The sequence below is a fragment of the Lycium barbarum genome, chromosome 9, assembly GCF_019175385.1.
Source record: "Lycium barbarum isolate Lr01 chromosome 9, ASM1917538v2, whole genome shotgun sequence".
Taxonomy (NCBI): Eukaryota; Viridiplantae; Streptophyta; class Magnoliopsida; order Solanales; family Solanaceae; genus Lycium; species Lycium barbarum.
The window spans coordinates 36712907-36738155 of record NC_083345.1 but is presented as its reverse complement, the minus strand read 5'-3'; the positions used below and the strand labels follow the sequence as shown (position 1 = coordinate 36738155).

The 25249-nt window shown below is 37.4% G+C and overlaps 1 protein-coding gene across 1 annotated transcript; it reads right to left on the bottom strand.

The window, feature by feature from the left end:
• Window positions 1-1620: 1620 nt before the first annotated feature.
• LOC132611869 (uncharacterized) lies at window positions 1621-5909 on the bottom strand. The gene is made up of 4 exons (XM_060326230.1): window positions 4641-5909; window positions 4308-4442; window positions 3595-3836; window positions 1621-1768 (listed from the first exon to the last, which is right to left on the bottom strand). The coding sequence occupies exons 1-4, from the start codon at window positions 5907-5909 to the stop codon at window positions 1621-1623; spliced, it is 1794 nt and encodes a 597-aa protein (XP_060182213.1).
• Between the last annotated feature and the right edge of the window lie 19340 nt (window positions 5910-25249).

Below are 25249 nucleotides of genomic sequence, written 5' to 3'. Positions count from 1 at the left end.
ATTTACGTTACGTGTACGTTCGGTTCAAGAGGATCATGCCAAATGAAAGAAAGGGATAGCCTTAACATACCTCGTCGTTTACTTAACCACTCAACGTCTATCCTCCCGTGCTTGCAAATCTACATTCAAGACGATTCACACTAAGGTTAAGTTGTTGAAACGCTTATGAGGTCAAACTAATTTAATTGGTAAGCTAACGAAAATCGGATAGCATTTCCCCTATATCATCTACTTCCACCAATTCCAAAACAACTCCCAAACAATAATAAAATATCAACAATACCATAGCCAAGAGATTACATTCAAATTAAACTTAAATCAATCCAAAACTCCCTTTCAAAATCAACCCGTAGTCATCAACCTCAACTTAATACCTTATAACCTTTCTTCCACAACTATTTTCACATTTAAGGCTTGCTAAGCCTTTACATCAACTCAAAATAAGAAATAAAGTGAAAATCATACCTTATAACTTGAGGAACTTCACCTCACACACTTCACTCTAAAGCTTGTCCACCACAACTTCAACTAGAAGCAAGTACACACCTCTTCCATGAACTAGCTTAGGGATTTTTAAAGCTGGATCTTGAATTAGCTTAGGATGTTTATGGAAGGTTTAGAATGGTTGAGAGAGCTTGAAGAGTCAAGAAGAATCTGATTTTTGGTGATAAATAAACCCAAGGTCATGGCCCTTTTATTTATAACAAAAGAGGAAATTTCCACTACCTCCACTTCGACGGTCAACTCGGCGGACCGTCGATCTGCTCGACGACCGTCGAGTGGTGGCATCAAACTGCCTGATCAGAGTTGACTCTCTGATGGTGGTTCGACAGTGGGTTTGCCGAGCCGTCAACCATTCAACGGTTCATTGAAATGGGCGTTGAACTGCCCTGCTATCACACTCATTTCCTTTGATTCGTTCAACCTCCAATTCTTCCGATGCTTGTTAGAAATGACTTGAACCCTCATAACCATAAAATAGGCATGTATAATTTCATATAACCTTGAAGATAACTCTGGTGTCCGCGACTAGGATAACTAACATCCAATGAATCTCAACGTACAAAACTACGAGGTGTAACATCCTTCCTCCCTTAGAAACATTCATCCTCAAATGTTAAACTCTCAGGGGTCTTACGAAAATTTTGGCAAAGCTTCCCCTGAAGTGTAATTTTCACTTAAATTGTCGCTTCTCTTTTCTTTTTTTTTTTTAATAAAAGACCACTAGGCTTTTGGCCTAGGGCTAATTTTATAAATTTTATCAAAAAATCCAGAAGTTTGTACAACTCTAGCCAAAAGGCTAATGAAAATACAAAATTTAAACTAATGATCAAATTAAGACTTATAACTTGTCTTAATTTGATATTACAAATTGTTAAAAAATTACTAATAGAATGAAATTTGAAATAATTGCTCCATAAAGAACTTCTGTTTCTGTATCTCACATGCTCTATATTTGGCCCTCTATATGCACCAAGGCAGTACATTTTCTAACTAATGACCAGTTCTCAGTAGGATGAGCATCCCGGGGTGCTAATACCACCAACTAAGAAACAACCACTAAATAGAAACTGTATGCCCATGTGTACTCAAGAGGTCTGTTGTGTTCCATGTGCTCAATCATTTGGAGTAGTAATTCCACTTCATGTCATTTGTCAAAAGTGTCTCCAACCAGTTGCAATTTATGCTGGTAAAACTTTTCAACATCCTAATTACACTGTGTTTCGCTGCTTGTTGGTATTCCTTCAGTGTGGTTGTTCTGTGGTACCTGTTGAATTAAAATCCTCCATTTATGTTAATTTGTGTACCTGCAACCATTAGCAAACAGTTAGTGTAAACCAAATCCTTCACATTCTCCTCCCAAAGGATTTGAGTGTGAGGACCTCCTTTTCTCCCACCTTCCCCCTATATTCAGTCTCCTTAACATGATCTAATTCTTAGACAGGGCAGCTGTAATTTGTCACTGTTCACAATTCTTTTACAGTGGCTCTCCATGTCATGAAAGGAATTGAATTGTATATCCCCTGTGTCCAAAGCTAAATTAGCCAAGTGATCTGCTAATTTGTTTCCTTCCCTATAAATATGCTCTATCACCACCACTTTTTCCTCACTTATTCTCCAAATTTCTTCCACCATAGTAATGATTTGCCAAGGAATTTCCCATGTCCTTTGAATAGAGTTCTTCAGCAAAAGTGAATCTGTCTCTATCCTTATTTGATCCCATTGACTGTCTTTTAAATACCTGAGAGCCTGTAAAATGGCTAGGGCCTCTGCCTCGGTGTTGGTGCTTTGAAGATCCTCTATTTCTCTGGCCTGTGCTTGTATCACATCTCCCCTTTCATCCCTTACACAAAAGGCCCATGAACTCCTACCCGGGTTTCCTCTTGAGGCTCCATCAGTATTGACTTTTATCCATCCAATATCTGGAGTTCTCCAAGTCACTGGTGTTACTCTTATCTTTGGAGAATATCTCTGTAATGCCTCAACAATCACACTCCAATTATATGGTGCATACCTAAAATTTCTCCTTCTCACCTTCATGAATTGAATCAAAGTATGCATCACCTGGTAAATGAGTTTTGTGATTGACACTTTCCCTTCATGTCTCATAGTGTTTCTCCTCTTCCAGAGTTCCCAAATAATAATAGCAGGGACAGCTTGGTTGATGCATTTGGCATGTAGTCTACTAGGCATATCCCACCATCTGTTAATTATTTGGGTAACTTGCAAATTCTCAGTATTTATTCCCACTGGTCCACAAAAATACTTCCAGATGGCTTGAGCTGTTGGTGAGTGTAAAAAGACATGGGAGGTATCTTCCACTTTTGGATGTTGACAACAATAGCATCTGGAAGGGAATTGGTGTCCCCATTTCTTCAACTTATCATCCAATGGTAGCTTGAACTTCCAAAATCTCCACATAAAAAAAGATATCTTTATTGGTAGTCCTTTGATCCACATCTGCTTATACAAATTACTGGGGTCTTTTCTTTGTCTGAGCAATTGAAATGCAGACCCAACTGTAATTTCCCCCTCGAATCTAATTTCCAGAAAGCCTTATCTGCTTGGCCATTTTCATTTGGTGGATTAATGTGCTGCACAATATGGTCTGCTAGATCCTCAGGAAGGATTCTTCTTAGCAACTGTTCATCCCATTGCCCCACTTCTGCAGTTTCTTTTACAAGGATGATTGTGGGATCACACTCAAAATCTGGTGGAGTAATATGGTATAGGGCTCCCAGTCCTGTCCAATTATCAAACCAAAAATAAGAATTACCTTGTTGAAGCTTCCACCATATCTCATGTTCCATCTCATCTCGGTATTTAATCATCTTCTTCCACACATAAGTACCTGATCCGCTAGGGGCTATAACAGCATGAAACTTCTTTAAGTACTTATTACTCATGAAAGTTCTCCATAAGGATTGTTTGGTTCTTATGTTCCACCACAGTTTAGCAAAGAGGGCTTTAGATATATCTTGTAGGCTTCTAAACCCCATGCCACCTTCTTCTTGTGGGTGACATAAGGTTGTCCAAGTTGCCCAGTGCTTACTTGAATTTCCCACAGAGTTGCTCCAAAAGAACTTAGCAAACAATCTATGAATCTGAGCAAGTATAGCACTAGGAGGGTCACAAGCGGATAGTAGGTGTATAGGCATGCTCTGTAAAACATGTTTAATCAGTGTTGTCCTTCCTCCAATAGATAACATCTTACCAGTCCATGAGCTCAGTCTATTCTGAATCTTTTCTATTATCTCCTTGTAGTGAATGTTCCTTCTTCTCCCATAGTAGATTGGTACACCCAAATATGTGAATGGAAAATCCTTTTTAGGAATCTGGGTGACAGAAAATACCAGCTCCTTAATGTTATGAGATGTCAAATGATGCATATAAACAGCACTTTTCTGCTTGTTGATCTTCTGACCACTCACCTTCTCATAATTACTCAAAGTCTTCATCACTAATCTCATAGACTGTTCATTAGCAGAGGTGAAAATGATAGTATCATCTGCATATGCCAAATGATTGACATATGGACTCCATTTTGGCATCCCATATTCCTTGTACTCATCCTCAGTATGCAGTGTATTGAGAGCCCTAGACAAACATTCTGCAGCCAAAATGAATAAAGTAGGGGACAGTGGATCTCCTTGCTTTACTCCTCTAGATGATTTGAAGAATCCATGAGGTTGCCCATTAATCAGAATGGAATACCAATTATTTGAGATAACTCTAAACACCAGATCAATAGTAAATTCACCGAACCCCATTCTCCTCAGGACTTTAGTTAGAAATAACCATGATACTCTGTCATAAGCCTTTTCCATGTCAAGCTTAATGACAACATTTGCAGGCTTTCCTCTAATCCTAATATCATGTACAATTTCCTGAGCCAACAGAATGTTTTCTACAATACTCCTGCCTTTAACAAATCCTGATTGCTGAGGTGAAATGATCTCAGGTAGCAGATATATCAGTCTTTCATGAATGATTCTTGAAATAACTTTGCTAGTGATGTTACTCAAGCTGATTGGCCTCATATCAGAAAATGTATTAATTTCTTTCTTCTTTGGTATCAAAACCAAATTGGTACAAGTTACATACCTTGGGAGTTCATGCCCACAGAAGAATGATCTCACCATGGTCACCAAGTCATTTGCAATAATTTCCCAACAAGCTTGGAAAAATCTTCCTGTGAAACCATCAGGACCCCCTGCACTGTCTCCATTTAAACCAAAAACTGCTCTTTTCACCTCTGCTTCATCTGGCATTTCATAGAGTTGTTGATTTTGTTCTTCTGTAACCATTTTAGGAATCTTATCAAGCATAGAGAAATCTGTAGGGATATTTTCCTCTTTGAATTGGTCTGAGAAAAATCTGATTGCTTCCTGTGCAATCTCATCTTCAGTGTCCAGCCATGTACCTGTATGATCTTGAATTCTCTGTAATTGTAGCTTTCTTCTCTTTCCATTAACATGAGCATGAAAGAATTTTGTGTTCCTATCTCCATCCTGAAACCACAACATCCCTGCTTTTTGTCTCCAAAATTTTTCTTCAATAGCATAAAACCTGATCAGATCAGCTTGTACCATTTGTAGCCTTTCCCTGTTAAGCCCTGTAGGATTCTGTTCAAATTCTTGCTCATGCACCTGCACCACTTCCTCCAGAGTTGCAATTTGCTTGAAGATATCACCATAAGTGTCCCTACTCCACTTAGAGAGAGCTCTTCCCACCTTTTTTAACTTATTATGAAAGTTAAAGAAGGGGTCTGAGCCATAAGATTCCACCCAATTTTCTTTGATTACATCTAGAAATGATTCATGCTCTACCCAAAAATTAAGAAACCTGAAAGATTTCCTAATTGGTCTACTATCTGCTCTCATATTTACCAGCAAGGGGGAGTGGTCAGAACCTTGTTTAATGAGATGCTCTACCTCCAAATTAGGAAAACAATTCTGCAGAGCCTGATTTCCCAAACATCTGTCCAGTCTTTTAAATATACAAGCCTCATCCGATCTCCCATTCCACCATGTGAACATACTTCCAGTAAAACCAAGATCCATCAGTTGGCAAATGTCTATACATTGTCTAAAATCCTCTGTTTCTGCAAACTGTACAGGAAGACCCCCAAATTTCTCAATGTCATCTGTAATGACATTAAAATCCCCACCCACAAGCCATGGGATGGTGATGTGTGAAGACATGTCATATAGATCCTCCCATAGAGCTATTCTCCCACTTCTATCAGTACTCGCATAAACAACTGTAAGCACCAACTCTTGCCCATCACCCAAATGAGTGAATCTACAGGATAACAGTTGTTCTGTATCTCTCATTATTTCTACTTGAATTTCTGCATCCACAAAAATCCAAATCTTCCCATTCACATTATGCCATGATGTCCCCATATTTAACCACAATTTGTACATGTCAATATGTCTTACATGCTGGAAAGGCTCTAGTAAGGCAACATAATTAAAATGTTTCTGTCTATGCAATAGTACTGCCCTCTCAAAGGCCTGTTGAGTGTTTACAGACCTTATATTCCATATTAATGAGATATTCATTGAGAAACTCCTTTAGAACATGCCATCCTTGTTTGTACTCCTCCCACTGTCTTGGGAGGAACACTTTTATCTCTTGGCTTGTGACCTTTTTTAGTTTTTGTCAAGTGTTTAGGGGAAATATCTCCTTTATTGTTGCCCTCCATTAAATCAGAACTAATAGTTTCACCTGCTTCCTCCTCTCCAATATCTATTTTATTCTGATTCACTTCTTCTTGTGTTGTGTTTTCATGATCTTTGGCTACCAGTTGATACTTATGATTTCCTGAAATTGCCTGCATTTCTATGGCTGTATCTCTGTTGTTTTGATCTCTCTGATCCCTTGTTTGTGTTTCCCTTTCATTATTTTGTTCCTTATTTGCAGATGATGCTGTATCTCCTTCACCCATATTGTTTGTATGAGGAGGCTCTTCCGGTAAGTCCTTCATTTGATCCACTTGTTGTCTAGCTGATTCCACTTGCTGATATGAGCTTGAATTAACACTGTCATGTACTTCTATGGGTTGAAGTACGTCTTGGCCTTCCGTAATCTGTTTGTTATCATCTTCTTTTTTGTTATCATTTTCCACGATATCTGTAATTGTTCTTTCTGAATCTTGTATGGCTATCTCCTCTGACTGATTATCCCCTACCCCTTTCTCATTCTTATTATCTTGCTCTTGTCTGCTATCTATCTTTCCCTGCTCTTTCATAACTTTGTTATTTTCTGTTTGTTTCCCAAAGGCAGCATCCACCCATGGCCTAGCTGTCTCTTTAACAGGATTACTACTATGTGTGCTTCCTTCTTGTGTTTCATTTTGTTTTTCTTGTTCCTCCTCCAAGTCCACCAAAGTGTTAAATTTGTTGCATGTAGCAGTGACTGTTGTCTCTTTCTGTTTGCTATGATTTGCACTTCCCGTCTCAGCATTGAAGTTTCTGTTGTCTTTGATGGGATTCCAATTTCCCGAATTTCCTAACACTCTTCCACCTGCCAACACTCTAGCAGAATAATTGTATAAATTATTGTATCCTCTATAATTGTATTTTCCATAATTCTTTTTCCCTTCATATCCTTGTTGGTTTCCATCCTCTTGCTTTTGTTTGCCTTTGTCATTAGTCTGCTTTTTATTATGTTGTTCCTCTGCTTGTAATCTCTTGGCCTTTTTTGCTTCAATTTCTTTATCCTCTTGGAGATCTTTATTGCTTTCCTTACTATTGTGCACTTCATCAGAGCTTTTATGAGGTTTTGTCTTGCCATTCTCCTTTGACATTTCCTCCCTTTCATTGTCATACTGAACACGCTCTGGATTTATAATTCTACAATCATATTCATCATGTCCTTGTAATTTACATTCCTTGCAATACTTAGGGAGGTAATCATAATGAATCTGAACATTAACAGTCCTTATTGCTCCCGTTTTTTCATTTTCAATATCCATCCTCACCGTTTTGGGTAAATCCGCTACCAGATCTACTAAAACCTTGACCCTAGCACAACTAGGTCTAGTCTTGTTAATCGTAGCCATATCCAATTGTATAGGAATACCCACTGCAGATGCAATTGAAAAAAGAGTTTCCTTCACAAAGTATGTAGGCAATAACTTTGGGAAGGAAATCCATGCCATTGTCTTTGATGTTTCTTCATCAACCTTGAAATTCGAATCATAGATCAGTGTTCTCATTTGGTACGAGTATCCCTCTCTATCTTGAATGTAGTATACAGGCTTTGATGTGAAATTCACAAAGTCTTCAAAAAGACTTAATCTGATAAGCACATGGCGGTTTCTTAGAAAACCTGTTCTACACTCACCTTTTATTTCACATTGTGTAGGGATTATGAGACGAAGTTGTTCAATATCTGGTTGGCCATATGAGAACTTTCCTACCACAGCATACTGAAGATTTTCAATGATATTCATCTGATCAACTTCTACTTCAGTGTATTTAATGTATGGCACTCCATGTAGGTAAGTTACTGGTTTCATTGGAATTTGGGGCAGTGATTGGATCTGACTATGTAATGTATCATTCAAGGTTTTTGGTTTGAACAGATCTGAATATTGTAATGGATTAGGATTGATTTTTGGAATAGTCGTATTTAGTGAGGGTTGGCCAGCCTCCATTGTGGACTGGCCACCGGCCATCACTTATTCCACAATTGAAGACGGAAAAGTGATGCAAAGTACCAATCTTTAAGGGTAAAATTGATTCAGATCTTGAGTAAATCTAAAAATAAAAATTGATTGCACAAGAGAAGTAGCTTCAGATCTGCTTTTTCGGACAGTTTGAATTTTTAGTAATCCATTTTGCTTTGAATTTTCAACTTCATGAACAGACTTCTTTTCCAAGACCTTAAGGATCTGAATTCCAGCTTTCCAAATCTGGGTTTGAACTTCAAGTTGGGGTGGGGTGTCAAGATTTCATGGTGCCTGGCACTCGTTCTTCACTAACATGCATGATCACATAAAAACACTACCCTCAAGACGCACAAAGTACTAAAGAAGCTAAGCAATGAGATAATGGCTTGATTGGAGAAAGAGAGGGACTAGGGTATGGATGTTAGTGTATTTATGGAGAATCACAAGAGAGGAAAGGATATATTATTCCTCGGGCACCTACACAAGACATTTTGTCGCTTCTCTTTTCGATTTATAAATCGCGCAGTTATTAAAAATATCAATAAATTTAATTGAAATAGAATAGGTAATATTTAATTTTATTATACTCATTAAATCATAAAAATAATACTTCTACTAGACTGCATTTTTCATTATCAGATTTTTTTCCTAAAAAAAAAAAAGGGGACAACTTTACAATGCAAATAAAAGAAACATGAAATAAAAACTAACAAAACTAAAAACATAAATGAAACAAATAACCAGCATATTATTGGCTATATTCACTCATAAGTAGCAAATTTCACAATCTATTTCTTTTTGCCAAGTGAAGTACATGTCCTTATAAAATTAACTTAATTACAATTTTTTTGCTTCAATTCCAAATAACATATATACATGTCATATTCGAATTTCGAGCGTAAAAAGTTATGAACTTTCAAGAAAAATGCTAAAAGGCCAGGCCAATTCCGCTATGGACATTAATTTGATAGAAACTGTTAATGTGTTAATTAAGAGAGAATAGTGTCATCACTATACCAGTTATCGAGTCCTTTGTGATTCCATAATTCAGCAGTGCCTCATCAAAAAATTATTCTACACGTAAATATTTTGTTGAATCTGGAATAGATCATGAATTATTTATACTCAAGATATATAGAAAATTTGGTCATTTACTTCCGGAACCAAAAAATAAAAAGACCCACTATCCACCTATATGGGTTGCAATCACTTAATTAAGTCTTGTGTAACTTACTTTCCAGATGAAGATCCGAAATCTGGATAAGCCTCATCAGCCTTCTATACTCATTATTCAATATGTTCTACAAACGACACCTTCCTACTAATTGACAATACTATTATGTAGGCAATGTAAAAAATCAAACACTAAGGTAGCAGAAATTAAGGAAGATAAAGAATTTAGATCAAGAAAATAAAATATGTCAAGAAGAAAATTATAAGAAAAAGTCTGAAGTAAGAAAGTAAAAGTTCTAATGTTATATCATGTGATTACCCTTATCAAGACGATGCTTAACTGATTTGTACAAACAAAAAACGCTGAATGCAAAAAGAATACTACATATACATTCTTGCCTTCTTGGCCTCTATTTATAGTGGGAAAATTTGGAAATTGTAAAGACTTGCATAGAGAAAGGAAAATAAATCTCCCAATTTATGATTATTTAAAGAACCCATAAATTTGGTGTCACGACCCAAGCTAGATGGGCCATGACGGGCACCGAGCCCTACCTGCCGAGCACCACTAAACATTCATACATCTCATAGTCATATCTGAGTGGGCCATAATGCTAACTCATGGATATCATAAATTGTATGGGACACAAGCCCAAATATAATATACATCGTCAAGCTGAAAGCAATATATACAAGCTGGACATACTGGACAAGCCGACAAGACTGTCACACACATCTAACTGTACATGCTGTCTACAAGCCTCTACTGAAACACATAACATAACATGGCCAGAACAGGGCCTCGCCATACCCATGAAAATGCATATGCAACCGACTCACTGAGCAACTCTGGAGCAAGTGGAGTGCCACAACACTATGTGCTGAGCTGATACCCTACTGGAAATCTGTCAACCTATATCTCAAAACCTACGGGCATGAAACGCAGCGTCCCCAGCAAAGGGACGTCCGTACGGACAATATACTGAGTACGTAAGGCATAAGAGTAATAAGACAGAGACATAAGAGAACATTAGACTTAATAAATGCAATCTGAATGTCTGACCTGCCTCTGTAGACCAATGATGTACATAAATGTTGTGCATGCATGCATGAGGTCATACATATATATATATATATATATATATATGTGTGTGTGTGTGTGTGTGTGTGTGTGTGTGTGTGTGTGTGTATAACGCCTATCAAGCCTCTGTGGGCATCCCATCGTATCGGCTGGCATCAACATCATCACCGTATCATCATATGACCAGCTGATCAGGTGGTAGTGCGTATATAACGCCGTCACCTTCCCCATGCCCCATATATATATATATATATATGTGTGTGTGTGTGTGTGTGTGTGTGTGTGTGTATAACGCCTATCAAGCCTCTGTGGGCATCCCATCGTATCGGCCGGCATCATCATCATCACCGTATCATCATATGACCAGCTGATCAGGTGGTAGTGCGTATATAACGCCGTCACCTTCCCCATACCCCATACATATATATATATATAATACATAATATACGCACATATAGCGACTGAGGGGTCTCGGTTCTATATATGCATATATATATATATATATATATATATATATAAATGCAATGCAACGCATAAAACATGATAGGAGTACAAGTGACTCTAGAGACCATACTGGATCTAAAGAAAGACTTTCTGAAGATAACATTATGGAACATGAAACAAATGGTTCTTCCCTAATTCTAAGAGTAGAATCATTATGGATTTACGTTACGTGTACGTTCGGTTCAAGAGGATCATGCCAAATGAAAGAAAGGGATAGCCTTAACATACCTCGTCGTTTACTTAACCACTCAACGTCTATCCTCCCGTGCTTGCAAATCTACATTCAAGACGATTCACACTAAGGTTAAGTTGTTGAAACGCTTATGAGGTCAAACTAATTTAATTGGTAAGCTAACGAAAATCGGATAGCATTTCCCCTATATCATCTACTTCCACCAATTCCAAAACAACTCCCAAACAATCATAAAATATCAACAATACCATAGCCAAGAGATTACATTCAAATTAAACTTAAATCAATCCAAAACTCCCTTTCAAAATCAACCCGTAGTCATCAACCTCAACTTAATACCTTATAACCTTTCTTCCACAACTATTTTCACATTTAAGGCTTGCTAAGCCTTTACATCAACTCAAAATAAGAAATAAAGTGAAAATCATACCTTATAACTTGAGGAACTTCACCTCACACACTTCACTCTAAAGCTTGTCCACCACAACTTCAACTAGAAGCAAGTACACACCTCTTCCATGAACTAGCTTAGGGATTTTTAAAGCTGGATCTTGAATTAGCTTAGGATGTTTATGGAAGGTTTAGAATGGTTGAGAGAGCTTGAAGAGTCAAGAAGAATCTGATTTTTGGTGATAAATAAACCCAAGGTCATGGCCCTTTTATTTATAACAAAAGAGGAAATTTCCACTACCTCCACTTCGACGGTCAACTCGGCGGACCGTCGATCTGCTCGACGACCGTCGAGTGGTGGCATCAAACTGCCTGATCAGAGTTGACTCTCTGATGGTGGTTCGACAGTGGGTTTGCCGAGCCGTCAACCATTCAACGGTTCATTGAAATGGGCGTTGAACTGCCCTGCTATCACACTCATTTCCTTTGATTCGTTCAACCTCCAATTCTTCCGATGCTTGTTAGAAATGACTTGAACCCTCATAACCATAAAATAGGCATGTATAATTTCATATAACCTTGAAGATAACTCTGGTGTCCGCGACTAGGATAACTAACATCCAATGAATCTCAACGTACAAAACTACGAGGTGTAACATCCTTCCTCCCTTAGAAACATTCATCCTCAAATGTTAAACTCTCAGGGGTCTTACGAAAATTTTGGCAAAGCTTCCCCTGTAACTGTATCACTATCAACCTGTGAGACAGCAACCCAAAATATACAATGCCATACAGGGCCATAACAAGCAATAACAGTAATGGCCTCACACGAACAATAATCATAAGGAATGAAACATTACGTACCTGAAGGCAGTGGTGGTTTAGTCTGGATCCCCTCTGGGGCAAACAAGCGTATATATCTGAATGTCCTGTCTTTCTTAGCTTCTCAAGTCATTTCCTTTACATGCACGTTCTTTCATAGTACTTTACCAAGGCTACCTCTTTGGTCTAAAATTCCCGAATCTAGAACTTGGTGATCTACTAGGGTAGTAGAAACTTTCTGGAGCGATAACTGTTTTGTAATCTGAAAATCATCAATTGGTGCAACTCTAGAAGAATTCCCAACACATTTATGAAACACGGACATATGAAAGACTGGATGTGCAAATTCCCAATCTGCATTTGGCCCATCCTGCGTATAATCTCATGAAGTCTAAATTATCCAAGGGTAAACTTGTTTTCCTTATCAAATCTCATAAATCTCTTCAGAATAAAATTCTAAATCTCAAACCGTCTCATACTCTTCTATTCTTATGGGGCTTCATGCAGGCCATCTGAATATTAGAATGGTGATTAGAACCATATGCAAATTCAATCCACACTAACTGGTCGTCCCAATTTTCTTCAAATGTCTAATATACATGCTCATAACGTATCTTGGGGCGTCTAAAAAGTGTGCTCTACCTACCCATTTATCTCAAGGTGGAAAGCAATACTGGGCTAATCTATTCAGGTTTCTCTGGATGTACTGATCCTCAGGCGCTAGTACAGAACTGGACACCTTAACCGGGTAACCAAAGATACTAGATAACCGAATAATTCCATATATAGCTTTCCTAATTCCTTAAAATTATAAAATCCATACTGATCATTCCTTCATTCCTCAATGACATATCCATATGTTATTTCAGTCTCTCAGACTTCTGTTTATTTATTAACGAACTATGGACTCTGTAATATTTTCTTTTTATCGATCCACCAAGGTCATGATACATCTTTGCTGCGCTTGAATAGATCATCTACCTTTGCTACATTTCATATAAAGTCGGTTTTGATATCTTAGGAATCCACCTTACAGAGATACTCCTTTCCTGATTACCCTTTCAAGCTTTGGTTTAAGAAATAAACCATATCTAGGATTCTATGTCTTTATTTAGGTTTTTCCAACATATACCATATTTTGCTATTGCTATTCTCGGCTAAGCTACGCTTCACTAGTCGAATCTCTATAGTGATCTTAGCAAGCTTCTCATATACTTGTATCATTTCTGCAGTATATAATTCCATACTCTTATGTTACCTTCCGGAATAAATGTATCCATTTTGGTGTCAGATCCCTCATTATTCTCTTAATACAATCAAGCCATCTTACGCGAACTTACTCGTCATTATCCTCTTCGTTTCCATTACTAACCTTTAGTTCCGCATTTATGTCTATTTTGTTCCATGTCACTTGCAATGCAACTTTAGTTCCTTTATGTTTTTGAATCTTCTATGCCTGAAATTCGTGTATCATCTATAAGCTTTTGCTTCCTTGTTATCATACATGTTTATTATTTTTTTCATTGTAGGCTGTTACCATTAAATACTCGCTTACCTTGGTATAATTCATCCTCATTTCATCCTTCTTTAAGACTTATCGCTTCTTTCCTAACCGTCCTGCGATGCTGAGACTTCGTATCATTACAACTAACTTGAGGCAGCTATATCATCTATATTTAATTCTTAGTCCATTTTTTACTATGAGTATCATCATATCCAATCCTTCTTCGTTTTCTCATTACTGGACCTCTGATAACACCGTTATCTTGTAACTTCGAGTAAAACCTTCCTTGGGGTCCTACCCCCCAACCTTTACCTAGTCATGCATATGACTGACTGGTTACGTCTATCGTCTGATCGTTCTTGCACCTTATCGTTCTGTTTATGTAATGTCCTTTTTAGGTGGTTCCCAATTCCTTTTTGTTACTATTTTCCCATCTTTACCAGGCATGCTTTTGACCCAATACTTATCGTCTTGTCTTCCCCCCTTAAGGTTGTACTCTAGATTTAACATCTCATTTATCTTTTCTTTTTCTTGCAAGTACATACTCCCAGCGATTCTGCAACTAATCCTAACTGTAACTGTTCATCTTCTGAGTCTATTTTGTCAGTTGCACACACATATAAAGGGTCACATACTTTTATAGACGTACTGTCCTGGATGGGCCTAATATTTTATCGAAGGAATCTTTATAATTTCCCTTACCAGCTTTTCAGTAATCATCTTTCTTCTATCACTCGTTCACCCATCCAATCACTGTAATGATATCTAGCACAAGATTCTTTTCTCAAAATCCGCCATGCTTGTTAACGTTCCTCCTCTTCTTTGTTACATAAATATTCGACCTTCTGGTGGACCTTTTTCAGACTACAAGTTTATCTCATCAAAGAAGGCGTATCTTATACCAATTTAGCAACCTCAAACTCATTCATTTTCCATTATAAAGACTTTTAAACATCTCTCGCTTACTTCATTAACTATTCTGCCCTATATTACTAACTCAATAACCCTATTGTGATAGAACTTCTGGAGGATAATTTTTTGTACCTTGGTCCTACCTTCGTCTTATATATTCCCATGGATCAACTTATGATTCTTATACCCTTACTCATATCTCTGTATAACATTCTTGCCGATATAACCTACACGATAAGAAGGCCCTCATCGATATCTAGCTTATTGAGTAACGTACATCGTTCCTTTACCCTTTTCTGACCAATCATATCCCTTTTTTATATTCGAAAAAATAACTATCCTTTGACGAATCTTGCGTTCCATCTCATATCACCTTTAGACGTTAAACATCATCATCCTTATAACCTATACTCTTCTCCTTCCCCATAATTCATGTTTGACCTATTTCTACTCGTAAATCACTTGCATATTTACACTTAAGTGTCATATTTAAACATATACTTATCCTTTCCACTTCTTACCTCGAGGAGAAAATGCAACTCCCATCTTATCATACCAATATCTCATTAATAAAACACTTCTAAGGTTGCTAACCACTCACAATATAAACACAGTCGTTTGCTATTGTCCAACCGAAAATTTCCATCAGAACTTCTCTCCTTTTAAGGTCTTATCGGTAATACTTCATAAGTTATCTTATCAAAATTGCATGTGATATATCAATACCATCCTCAAGGGTGTATGAAAATTACTACAATATTAATTGTACCTGGCGTCATCACTCATCCCCTCATACTATACTATCTCCTCTTACTTACAAGTCATTCATATCTTACGGATTCGTCTTGACACCCATCATTCGTGATAATGTAAGTACAATTTCTTCATCAAACTATGTCTTATACATACCTTTCCTATTTAATCATACTCTTCTTCCTTTCCTTAATATAATCAGTAGGGCATTATGACTTACCGTTGTTGCATAACATAAAACATTTCAAAATCATACTTGCTTAATTTTAACACTTTATCAAAGCGACAAATATACCTTTCATCATTGGCTGCTCTAGTCCTGAAAATCCGACGGATGTGAGCCTCTCCACGGCCCTAATCAAGAACCCTGATCTGTCACGTATCGCTCTGACATGGGCTGGGAAAATTCTTCTTCTTGCTGTCCCTCTATCGGTTGTTCATTGCTACCCGAAACTTCCACAAACGCACCAACTATACTAACCTGTCCGGTCTGGCCACCACCTTCATTTGGACCTCGCTCCGAAGATGCCATCAAGTCTTGGTTAATAGGGTCCTCAGGCTGTAAACTCCTCGATTTCTCGGAAGGCCCTGCACTCTCCGCTGGTCTACCATAATCTGAAGCTTGAGGTTCAACTCCTAGCATTGATCTCTCCCTTCCTTGCCTAGCTATGGCCAAAGGTGAAACTGACAACATCAGAGCTTTTCCTGGCTCCTCTACTCTTATCAAAGTCGATGATATATGTAGCACTGATTCATCGTGAGCCTGCGACGGGTCTGTTTCCATAGAAGACATGATCTCAGATGGGTCCGTCTCAATGGAGGGTACATCCTCACTTAGGTCCTCCTTGAAAGAGAAACTTAATGCTCCTCTTGTTATCATTACAATCCTTCAATCACCCGTAGTCCTTTTTGAAGAAGTCATCATTAAACTGTAAAAACAATAGAAGCCAGGGTTAAAGATTTACACCCTGTGAATCAGCTCTATAGCACTATCTAAGATACAAAGACGGGTAACTATCCTAAAGGCCCTGCAGCCTCCTGCTTATAAGTGTGGCGCGCTACATACCATAAACAAGACTCTACTGGACACGGCTTTTAGACAATCCTATGACGAACTGCTCTGATACCACTTTTGTCACGACCCAAGCTATATGGGCCATGACGGGCACCGGGCCCCACCTACCGAGCACCACTAAACATACATACATCTTATAGTCATATATGAGTGGGCCATAATGCTAACTCATGGATATCATAGGTTGTATGGGACACAAGCCCAAAGATAATATACATCGTCAAACTGAAACCAACATATACAAGCTGGACATACTGGACAAGCCGACAAGACTATCACATACATCTAACTGTACATGCTGTCTACAAGCCTCTATTGGAACACATAACATAACGCGGTCGGGACAGGGCCCCAGCATACCCATAAAAATGCATATGCAACCATGTTCACTCACCGAGCAACTCCGGAGCAAGTGGAATGCCACAACACTGTCTGCTAAGCTGATACCCTACTGGAAAATCCGTCAACCTATATCTCAAAACCTGTGGGCATGAAGCGCAGCATCCCCAGCAAAAGGACGTCTGTACGGACAATGTACTGAGTATGTAAGGTATAAGAGTAATAAGACAGAGCCATAAGAGAACATAAGAGAACATGAGACTTAATAAATGCAATCTGAATGTCTGACTTGCCTCTGTAGACCAATGATGTACATAAATGATGTGCATGCATGCATGAGGTTATATATATATATATGCATATATAACTCCTGTCAAGCCCCTGTGAGCATCCCATCGTATCGTATCGTATCGGCCGGTATCATTATCATATCATGATATGACCAGTTGATTAGGTGGTAGTGCGTATATAACGCTGTCACCTTCCCCATACCCCATACATATATGTATATATATAATACATAATATACACACATATAGTGACTGAGGGGTCTCGGGTCTATATATGCATATATATAAATGCAATGCAACGCATAAAACATGATAGGAGTACAAGTGACCCTAGAGACCATACTGGATCTAAAGAAAGACTTTCTGAAGATAACATTATGGAACATGAAACAAATGGATCTTCCCTAATTCTAAGAGTAGAATCATTATGGATTTACGTTACGTGTACGTTCGGTTCACGAGGATCATGCCAAAAGAAAGAAAGGGATAGCCTTAACATACCTCATCATTTACTTAACCACTCAACATCTATCCTCCCGTGCTTGTAAATCTACATTCAAGACGATTCACACTAAGGTTAAGTTGTTGAAACACTTATAATGTCAAACTAATTTAATTGGTAAGCTAACGAAAATCGGGCAGCATTTCCCCTATATCATCTACTTCCACCAATTCCAAAACAACTCCCAAACAACCATAAAATATCAACAATACCATAGCCAAGAGATTACATTCAAATTAAACTTAAATCAATCCAAAACTCCCTTTCAAAATCAACCCATAGTCATCAACCTCAACTTAATACCTTATAACCTTTCTTCCACAACTATTTTCACATTTAAGACTTGCTAAGCCTTTGCATCAACTGAAAATAAGAAATAAAGTAAAAATGATACATTATAACTTGAGGAACTTCACCTCACACACTTCACTCTAAAGCTTATCCACCACAACTTCAACTAGAAGCAAGTACACATCTCCTCCATGAACTATCTTAGGGATTTTTAAAGCTTGATCTTCACTTGAATTAGCTTAGGATGTTTATGGAAGGTTTAGGATGGTTGGGAGAGCTTGAAGAGTCTAGAAGAATCTGATTTTTGGTGATAAATGAACCCAAGGTTGTGGCCCTTTTATTTATAACAAAAGAGGAAATTTCCACCGTCTCCACTTCGACGGTCAACTCAACGGACCGTCGATCTGCTGGACAACTATCGAGTGGTGGCGTCAAACTGCCTGATCAGAGCTGACTCTCTGATAGTAGTTCGACGGTTCGTCGAAATGGGCGTCGAACTGCCCCGCTGTCATACTCGTTTCCTTTGATTCGTTCAACCTCCAATTCTTTCGATACTTGTTTGACATGACTTAAACCCTCATAATCATAAAATAGGTATGTATAATTTCATATAACCTTGAAGATAACTCCGATGTCCACGACTAGGACAACTAACATCCAACGAATCTCAACGTACAAAACTACGAGGTGGAATATTTTGAATAAGTACAGATTAACATAGTGGAGGGGAATAAAACCCATCATTTACTGGGAATAAATGTTTCGTGCATTTACAGGGAAATAAAAGCACATTCACAAGTTATTTAAGAAACCTCTATTGGAATGCAATAATTGAAAAATAGATAAAATAAGGAAAAAATTCGGAGAAAGGTCAAAAAATTGAGAAAAAAGATAAATATGATTATAGGCCATAGAGAGGTGCCATATTACCTTGTCTCAGCCTTGCTTTATATTATATATAGATATAGATATAGATATTTCTATTTGCAATCACTTTGACTAAATGAATTTAACTATACCAAAAAGGAGGAAAATAAATGAGTGAATTGAAAGATCATTGGTATATGACTTCCTAAAGTAAGATTAATGAGTATTCTATAAAGTAAGATTAATAAGTATTGAGAAACATAATGACAACAACAATTAAAATAATATTCAAATGTTTCGACTTAATATGTGAGATATATCATATGGTAGAAGGCATAGTATATATGGAGGATGAACTTATTAAAAAAAAAACTTTGAATTGGTATTATCACTATTTATTATTATATAACATTATCAACATTAAAAATTCTATAGCATTATCAACATTTATAGTTTTTTTTTTTCATAATGACAACAACAATAAATATTTGAAATATTAAATTTGTTTAAGACATGTAATAAATACATGTAACAACTTGATATTTCATTTTGACAATTTGACTATTTGTGTTCTAAGATGTATTTTAAGAATGTCATAATGTTGATATAGTTAATTATTTGTATTTTGTATGGATGGTTTGGGTTGGGTTTAGATGGGTTATGGCTTATATTAATTTGAACTTAAAAATATGGCGTGACATCAGATATGGCAATCCTGTGATCATGGAAAAGACACCGCTGCGGTAGAAATTCAATGTTGTTACCGGAAAGATTTCGCTATGTGTGCACTGTGATTGGGGAAAAGACTCCACTATCGCGGATCGACCGATGTTAGCGAAAAGGATTCTGCAAGGGCCTTGCAATTGCGCAAGAGGCGAATTTTACGATGTTAGCAGAAAAGCCCTGCTATAGGAGTCTCTGCTATGCCTACAAGATTCATGATCGGGAAAGGAATTCATCAATTGTGGTCATGCCCTAAACAATATATATGTGAGAATTTCGGGATATTTCTCATTTCCAACATCCGTTTGGACAAACAAGGTGTCATTTTGAGGGAAATTTCATTCCACATAATCTTCTAATATATATATATATATATATATATATATATATATATATATATATATATATATATATATAATTATTAGGTTCTACTGAAATTGTACATATTTAAATAGATCCCCCATTGCACGTGCACATTAAATAAGGAGTACAATAACATGAACTGATAAATAATTGTCACGACCCAATTTCACTAAGTCGTGCGGGCACTTACTTTTCCTACCTTGGTAGGCGAACCTTAACTCAACATCCACAAATAATAGAAAATAGCGGAAGAAGTAAAATATCGAAGTCTCACAATTATAATATAAATAAGAAAATGCGGAAGTAAATGAAACCCGCCCCAGTATCTGGTCTGGTCATACAAGAGCATCTAACTAAAATCTACAAGTCTAGAATTTCAATAATACATCAAATCCGAATATATCTCGGAATAGGAAATAAGACATAAATAAGAAGAATCTTCAAGGTGGCGGACATCTCGTGCTCACCCTGTAGACTCTAAGAAAATCTCAGAGCGACTTTCAGCCACGAGAAATAGAAGTAGATCCAACCTGGATTCTGCATTCATAAAAGAATGCAGCAAGTGCAGGTCAGTACAATCCACGGTACTGGTAGGTATCATAGGCCGACTAAGTATAGCTAACATAATTCAGAAAATAAAGCAAGATAGGCAAATAAAGCAACAAGTATAAGTCAAACATAATCGAAACCAAGTACACGTCATCGCCTAGGTAGAAGAATCTAAACCCAAGTGTGCCACGTCTCAATATATCCAATCCGAAACTAACATCACAAGTAAAACACCAGATCATCACACCATGATGCAATGCAATGCAATAATGTATGAATGCAAATGCAATGCCATGCAATGCTGTGTACACATGTACTCCAGACGGAATACCTCCACGTCTCGGTAGCACAACCCAAGGTGACTTGCGAAGTCTAAGTACTTCTCGTCCCGGATCTTTGCCCAATAGACAGACGAGACTCCGGATCTTTGCCCACGGAGGGTTTTCACCAGCACCACCCTGGGGGACCCACGGAGTCCGTGCACTCACTCAATCTACGATTTTGGGACAAACATCGGATATCAAACTCTCACATCACTCTCATCCAAACTGAGCCCAGCTCACACAGTGTTTCATCAAGTATCAACAATGTATCAACAATATATCATGAAAGATGAGAATGCGTGCAATGTATGTGTCATCATCAATAACTAAATCAATATCACAAGTACCAAACATGGGTACGCCAACAATATCATGAAAGACTACACAAGTCATATAGAACTTTATCCGCGTATCAACATCAACAAGTAAAGTACTACAATATCACAATCACGATGGAACGATAGTTCCCAATATTTACTATCAACACGTCGCATCAAGCCGACACAATAGAACATCAAGTCACAACACAACGGGGTGGCTATCCCCAATCACACAACAGGGCCTAACCTAAGGCAATATCCAACCCAACTTCATACCCGAAGGTCTACATGTTGTCTCCGATAATATCATCTAAATATATGCTTCGCTACACGAAGTTTCACCAAGGGTAAGCCATAACCTACCTCGATGGCCGAAAAACAATACACCAACAATCACTCTATAGCCTTGCCCTTCCGCTGAGCCTCAAGATCAAAGAAGTATAGGCATATTCAAAATCTAGATTAGAAATCATGAAGATCGATACCTATATTGTTATCATTCAAATTAGGTCAAAACCAACCTTAGAATTTGGGGAAATGGGGCCCACAAGGACAAAACGGGAAATTTGGGGGTAAAAATACCCAGTTAAACATTAGGTGATCAAAACCCATCAACCAATTTCTACATTAACTCAGGGATTCATCCAATCTCGAACTCCAAGCAAAACCCCCAATTTTGGGTATAAACCCTAACTCTTAGATTCAAGAATCCAACACTAATAATGGAAGATATATGATTAACAACCTTAGATACATCATATTCTAGCATAAACCCAATCAATTTCATCATTAAAAAGCCGAGATAGAATATTCATTAAATCCACTTTTTATCTTCCATTACTAAGAAACTAATAAGGAAAGAGGAATTCTAAGATAATTAGGAACAATGAATTAGAAAGGAGATTAACAGGACTTACCACCAAGAATTTCCCCCAAGAATCATCTAGAACAGTTCCCAAAAGCTCAATTTTCGTAATGGTAATGAATGATAGACTAAGGGCTTTTAATACACACTTCATGAAAAATAACAGGTCCGATACCGTAATGGCGGCGTTAGGACCGCCATGGCGCCACCGCCCCGGTGTCTTCTCAGACCATCGGGACGGTCTGGGCAAAATAAGCTTGGCCGCCCCAACGGCCATCCCACCGCTACGGCGGTACCGCTGGGACGACACTGGTGGACACCAAATACCAGAATCCCAATTATTTTTTCAAGTCTCGACCGAAATCCCGAACAACTCCCGAGGCCATCTACTCAAAAACCACATACACACACCCACATAAAAATACGCTACGAACGCACTCGTGGCCTCGAAATTCCCAACGGAGGTCTCATTGACCGAGTCAACCCCCGTTGCCTCATTTTCAACTTCCCAACCCAAGTCCCAAAATGCATCCGAGTGCATTGGGAACCAAACCAGATATACACACAAGTTCTAAGCGATGATCCGGACCTCTCAGAATCGACAGATTTCTGGAAAAAGTCTGTTTACCCAAAAGTCAACTTCAAATCAACTCTTTTTCTCTTTAAGCCCAACTTTCACAAAAGGCCGCCCGAATCAAATCTAGACACCCCGGGAAGCATGTCAACAGTCCCCTCGGGTCAAAAGTAAGCTAACCAAGCTCGAAAAAAGATCAAAAGGGTCGAAAATGCAACAACGACCAAACGGGTCGTTACAGTAATTATCAATCATGGTCATTGGGAAGTTCATAATTCTTCTCTCTTCCTCTTTGTTGTCATGACCAATAGGTTCATGCCTAGTATCACTTTCACCCTTCAAATCTAAATTATTCCTCTTAGTTGTTGTAGTCTCGGTAAACCATTAACTTGTTGATGGGACACCAATAGGACATTTGCTGCTTTGATCTACAATACTTCTTGGTTATTGGCTATAAATTAAAGAGAGAAAATGTAGGTTGAGACAATGTTTAATATTTTTGATCAAGTTGCTTCTTCAAGAAAAAATCTTTATTAGGAAGAAGTCTTGAACAAATCCCGATCTTATAGAAGCATCTAGCAAGTCTAGACACCAGATGCAAGTGAGAGTAAGGGGTACACTCTTTGGCAGGTCGGGGGGGGGGGGGGGAGGTTAAATACTCAAGGGTGTAATTTGGTGATCAATGAAGCGCATTACAAAAAAAAAATAGAAATAACCGACGATGACTTCTGTCGTTAAACAACTAAAATCCGTTGCTAAATCTATTTTATGATGGATTAGGGACAAATGCTACTTAGCAATGAATGTCGATCTGATTTTTTTCGTGGTAGCGGTAGGAGAACAATAAGATCTTGAGCATATCCCAGAGAAGCAAAAAGCCACAAGTAATTTCTTCTTTTATGCCTAACCCTCGGTGGACAACGTTACTTCCAAATGGAATAGTCAAGGTGCCTAGAAGTTGACCTCGTCACTACTATATCATAAAAAAATGAAAAAGATATAGTCAAGTGTCTACCGATAAAGATAGAAGAGGAGCGTTTGGAGTAAGCATAGATGCCATGATGGGTTCAAGTGAACTTCTATAACTTGGTCCAAATAAGAAAATAAATTGACTAGGAGAATTTGGTATAAGAATTAAGTATTTTCTTAAATGCTTCAAAATTCAAAATTCAATAACTAGAACTTGAGAAACATATTTCATGATGCATAATTTGGAGTGGAATATACAATTGATCAGCTAGTGACGTTGCATATTTGAAATATTCAAGGCGAAGTCAAGCTGGTTCACTAGCCGAAAAGTTAAATCTTTTCGAATTTCATGAATCAATGTATTACTAAATTCTCTTATTTAGACATTTGAAATAATAATTATCCAAGTTTAAAATGAATTTAGTTATGATATTACCATTCTATAGAATCTATAAAATTCAATGTCCTTATAAATTATGCATCCACATTATTTTTTAGAAAAATATTCGCGATGTGTGGAGCCTAAATAAGATTTTTAAAGATCGAACCTTTTACCATTGAGCTACAAATCAAATTCTTATGTACATCGATTAAAATGCAAATATTCTATTTATAATACAAGTTGCTATTCTCGTGATAGAAAAATAGTGAAAAATAGAGCACCTAAGAAATATTAGAATGTTTGACGTGATATGAACTTAAAATTAAAATTCAGCTTGTACATTTTAGACACAAAAATTCATAGATAATGAATTTAAATATTAAAATTCGCAAGTGTACATTTTTCTTTAAACTGTTTTTCGATATTAATTACTACCTCCATCACATTTCATATGGCAGTGTTTGACTTGACACGAACTTTAAAAATAAACGGAAGACTTTTGAAATTTGTGGTCTAAAACAAACCATAAAAATTTGTAAGGCTAGAACCATCTCATTAAGGATAAAAAGAGAAATTTAAAGTTGAATTGTTATTAAATATAGAATTGTGTTATTCTTGTTTAGACTGACTCAAAAGGAAAGAGTATCACATAAATTGGGATAGAATGAGTAATTAACAAACAACTTAAAATATACAAAATAAATTTCATTGACTTAGATCTAAACTTGAAATAAATTATTCATTATACTAAATAAAACTGAATTTTATAACCTGAAAAGAAGTAGAATATGATTTAACAGATCTCCAAATATCACACATATATCTAGGATGATCGCATGCATAACTGTCCCGCCCTGAACCATGGCCTGGGCGTAACACGGCACTAGGTGCCTTCCTGCATGTGACCGAGCGAACCATATGGCTTGCTGATTCAACATGGGACATGTACTGATGCGAAATATAAGTTACATGTAAATGATTTGGGAAAACACAAGATTCAATAATAATAAGTTTGAAAATACTGATATATCATGGATGTGGAAAATAGTCTGAAACATAATAATGTAGCCAACAAGGCTAAGTCAATTGAATATCTGACATGACATGACTGAACTAGTCTATGAAACCTCTGACATGTGTCCGACTGCTAAACTGTTTACCGGGACAAGGCCCCTGGCATACCTTGACTGCATAACTAACATGAACATGAAATATAATTAATGACACAACCCCGAATGAGATGGGGCTCACCAAAAGCTGATACGAGTAAAGTTCTAACGAGTTGATCCGTCATCCTGTAAAT

Bases quoted from the DNA above. Each gene is read 5' to 3' on its own strand.
- LOC132611869 (XM_060326230.1), bottom strand. From the start codon at position 5,909: ATGGGGACATCATGGCATAATGTGAATGGGAAGATTTGGATTTTTGTG. The intron at 3,837-4,307 runs GTATCATGGTTA...TCTGTCACCCAG, and splicing joins TGGAAAAGGCTTATGACAGA to ATTCCTAAAAAGGATTTTCC. The intron at 1,769-3,594 runs GTTTGCTAAGTT...TTAATTCAACAG, and splicing joins CTTGCTCAGATTCATAGATT to GTACCACAGAACAACCACAC.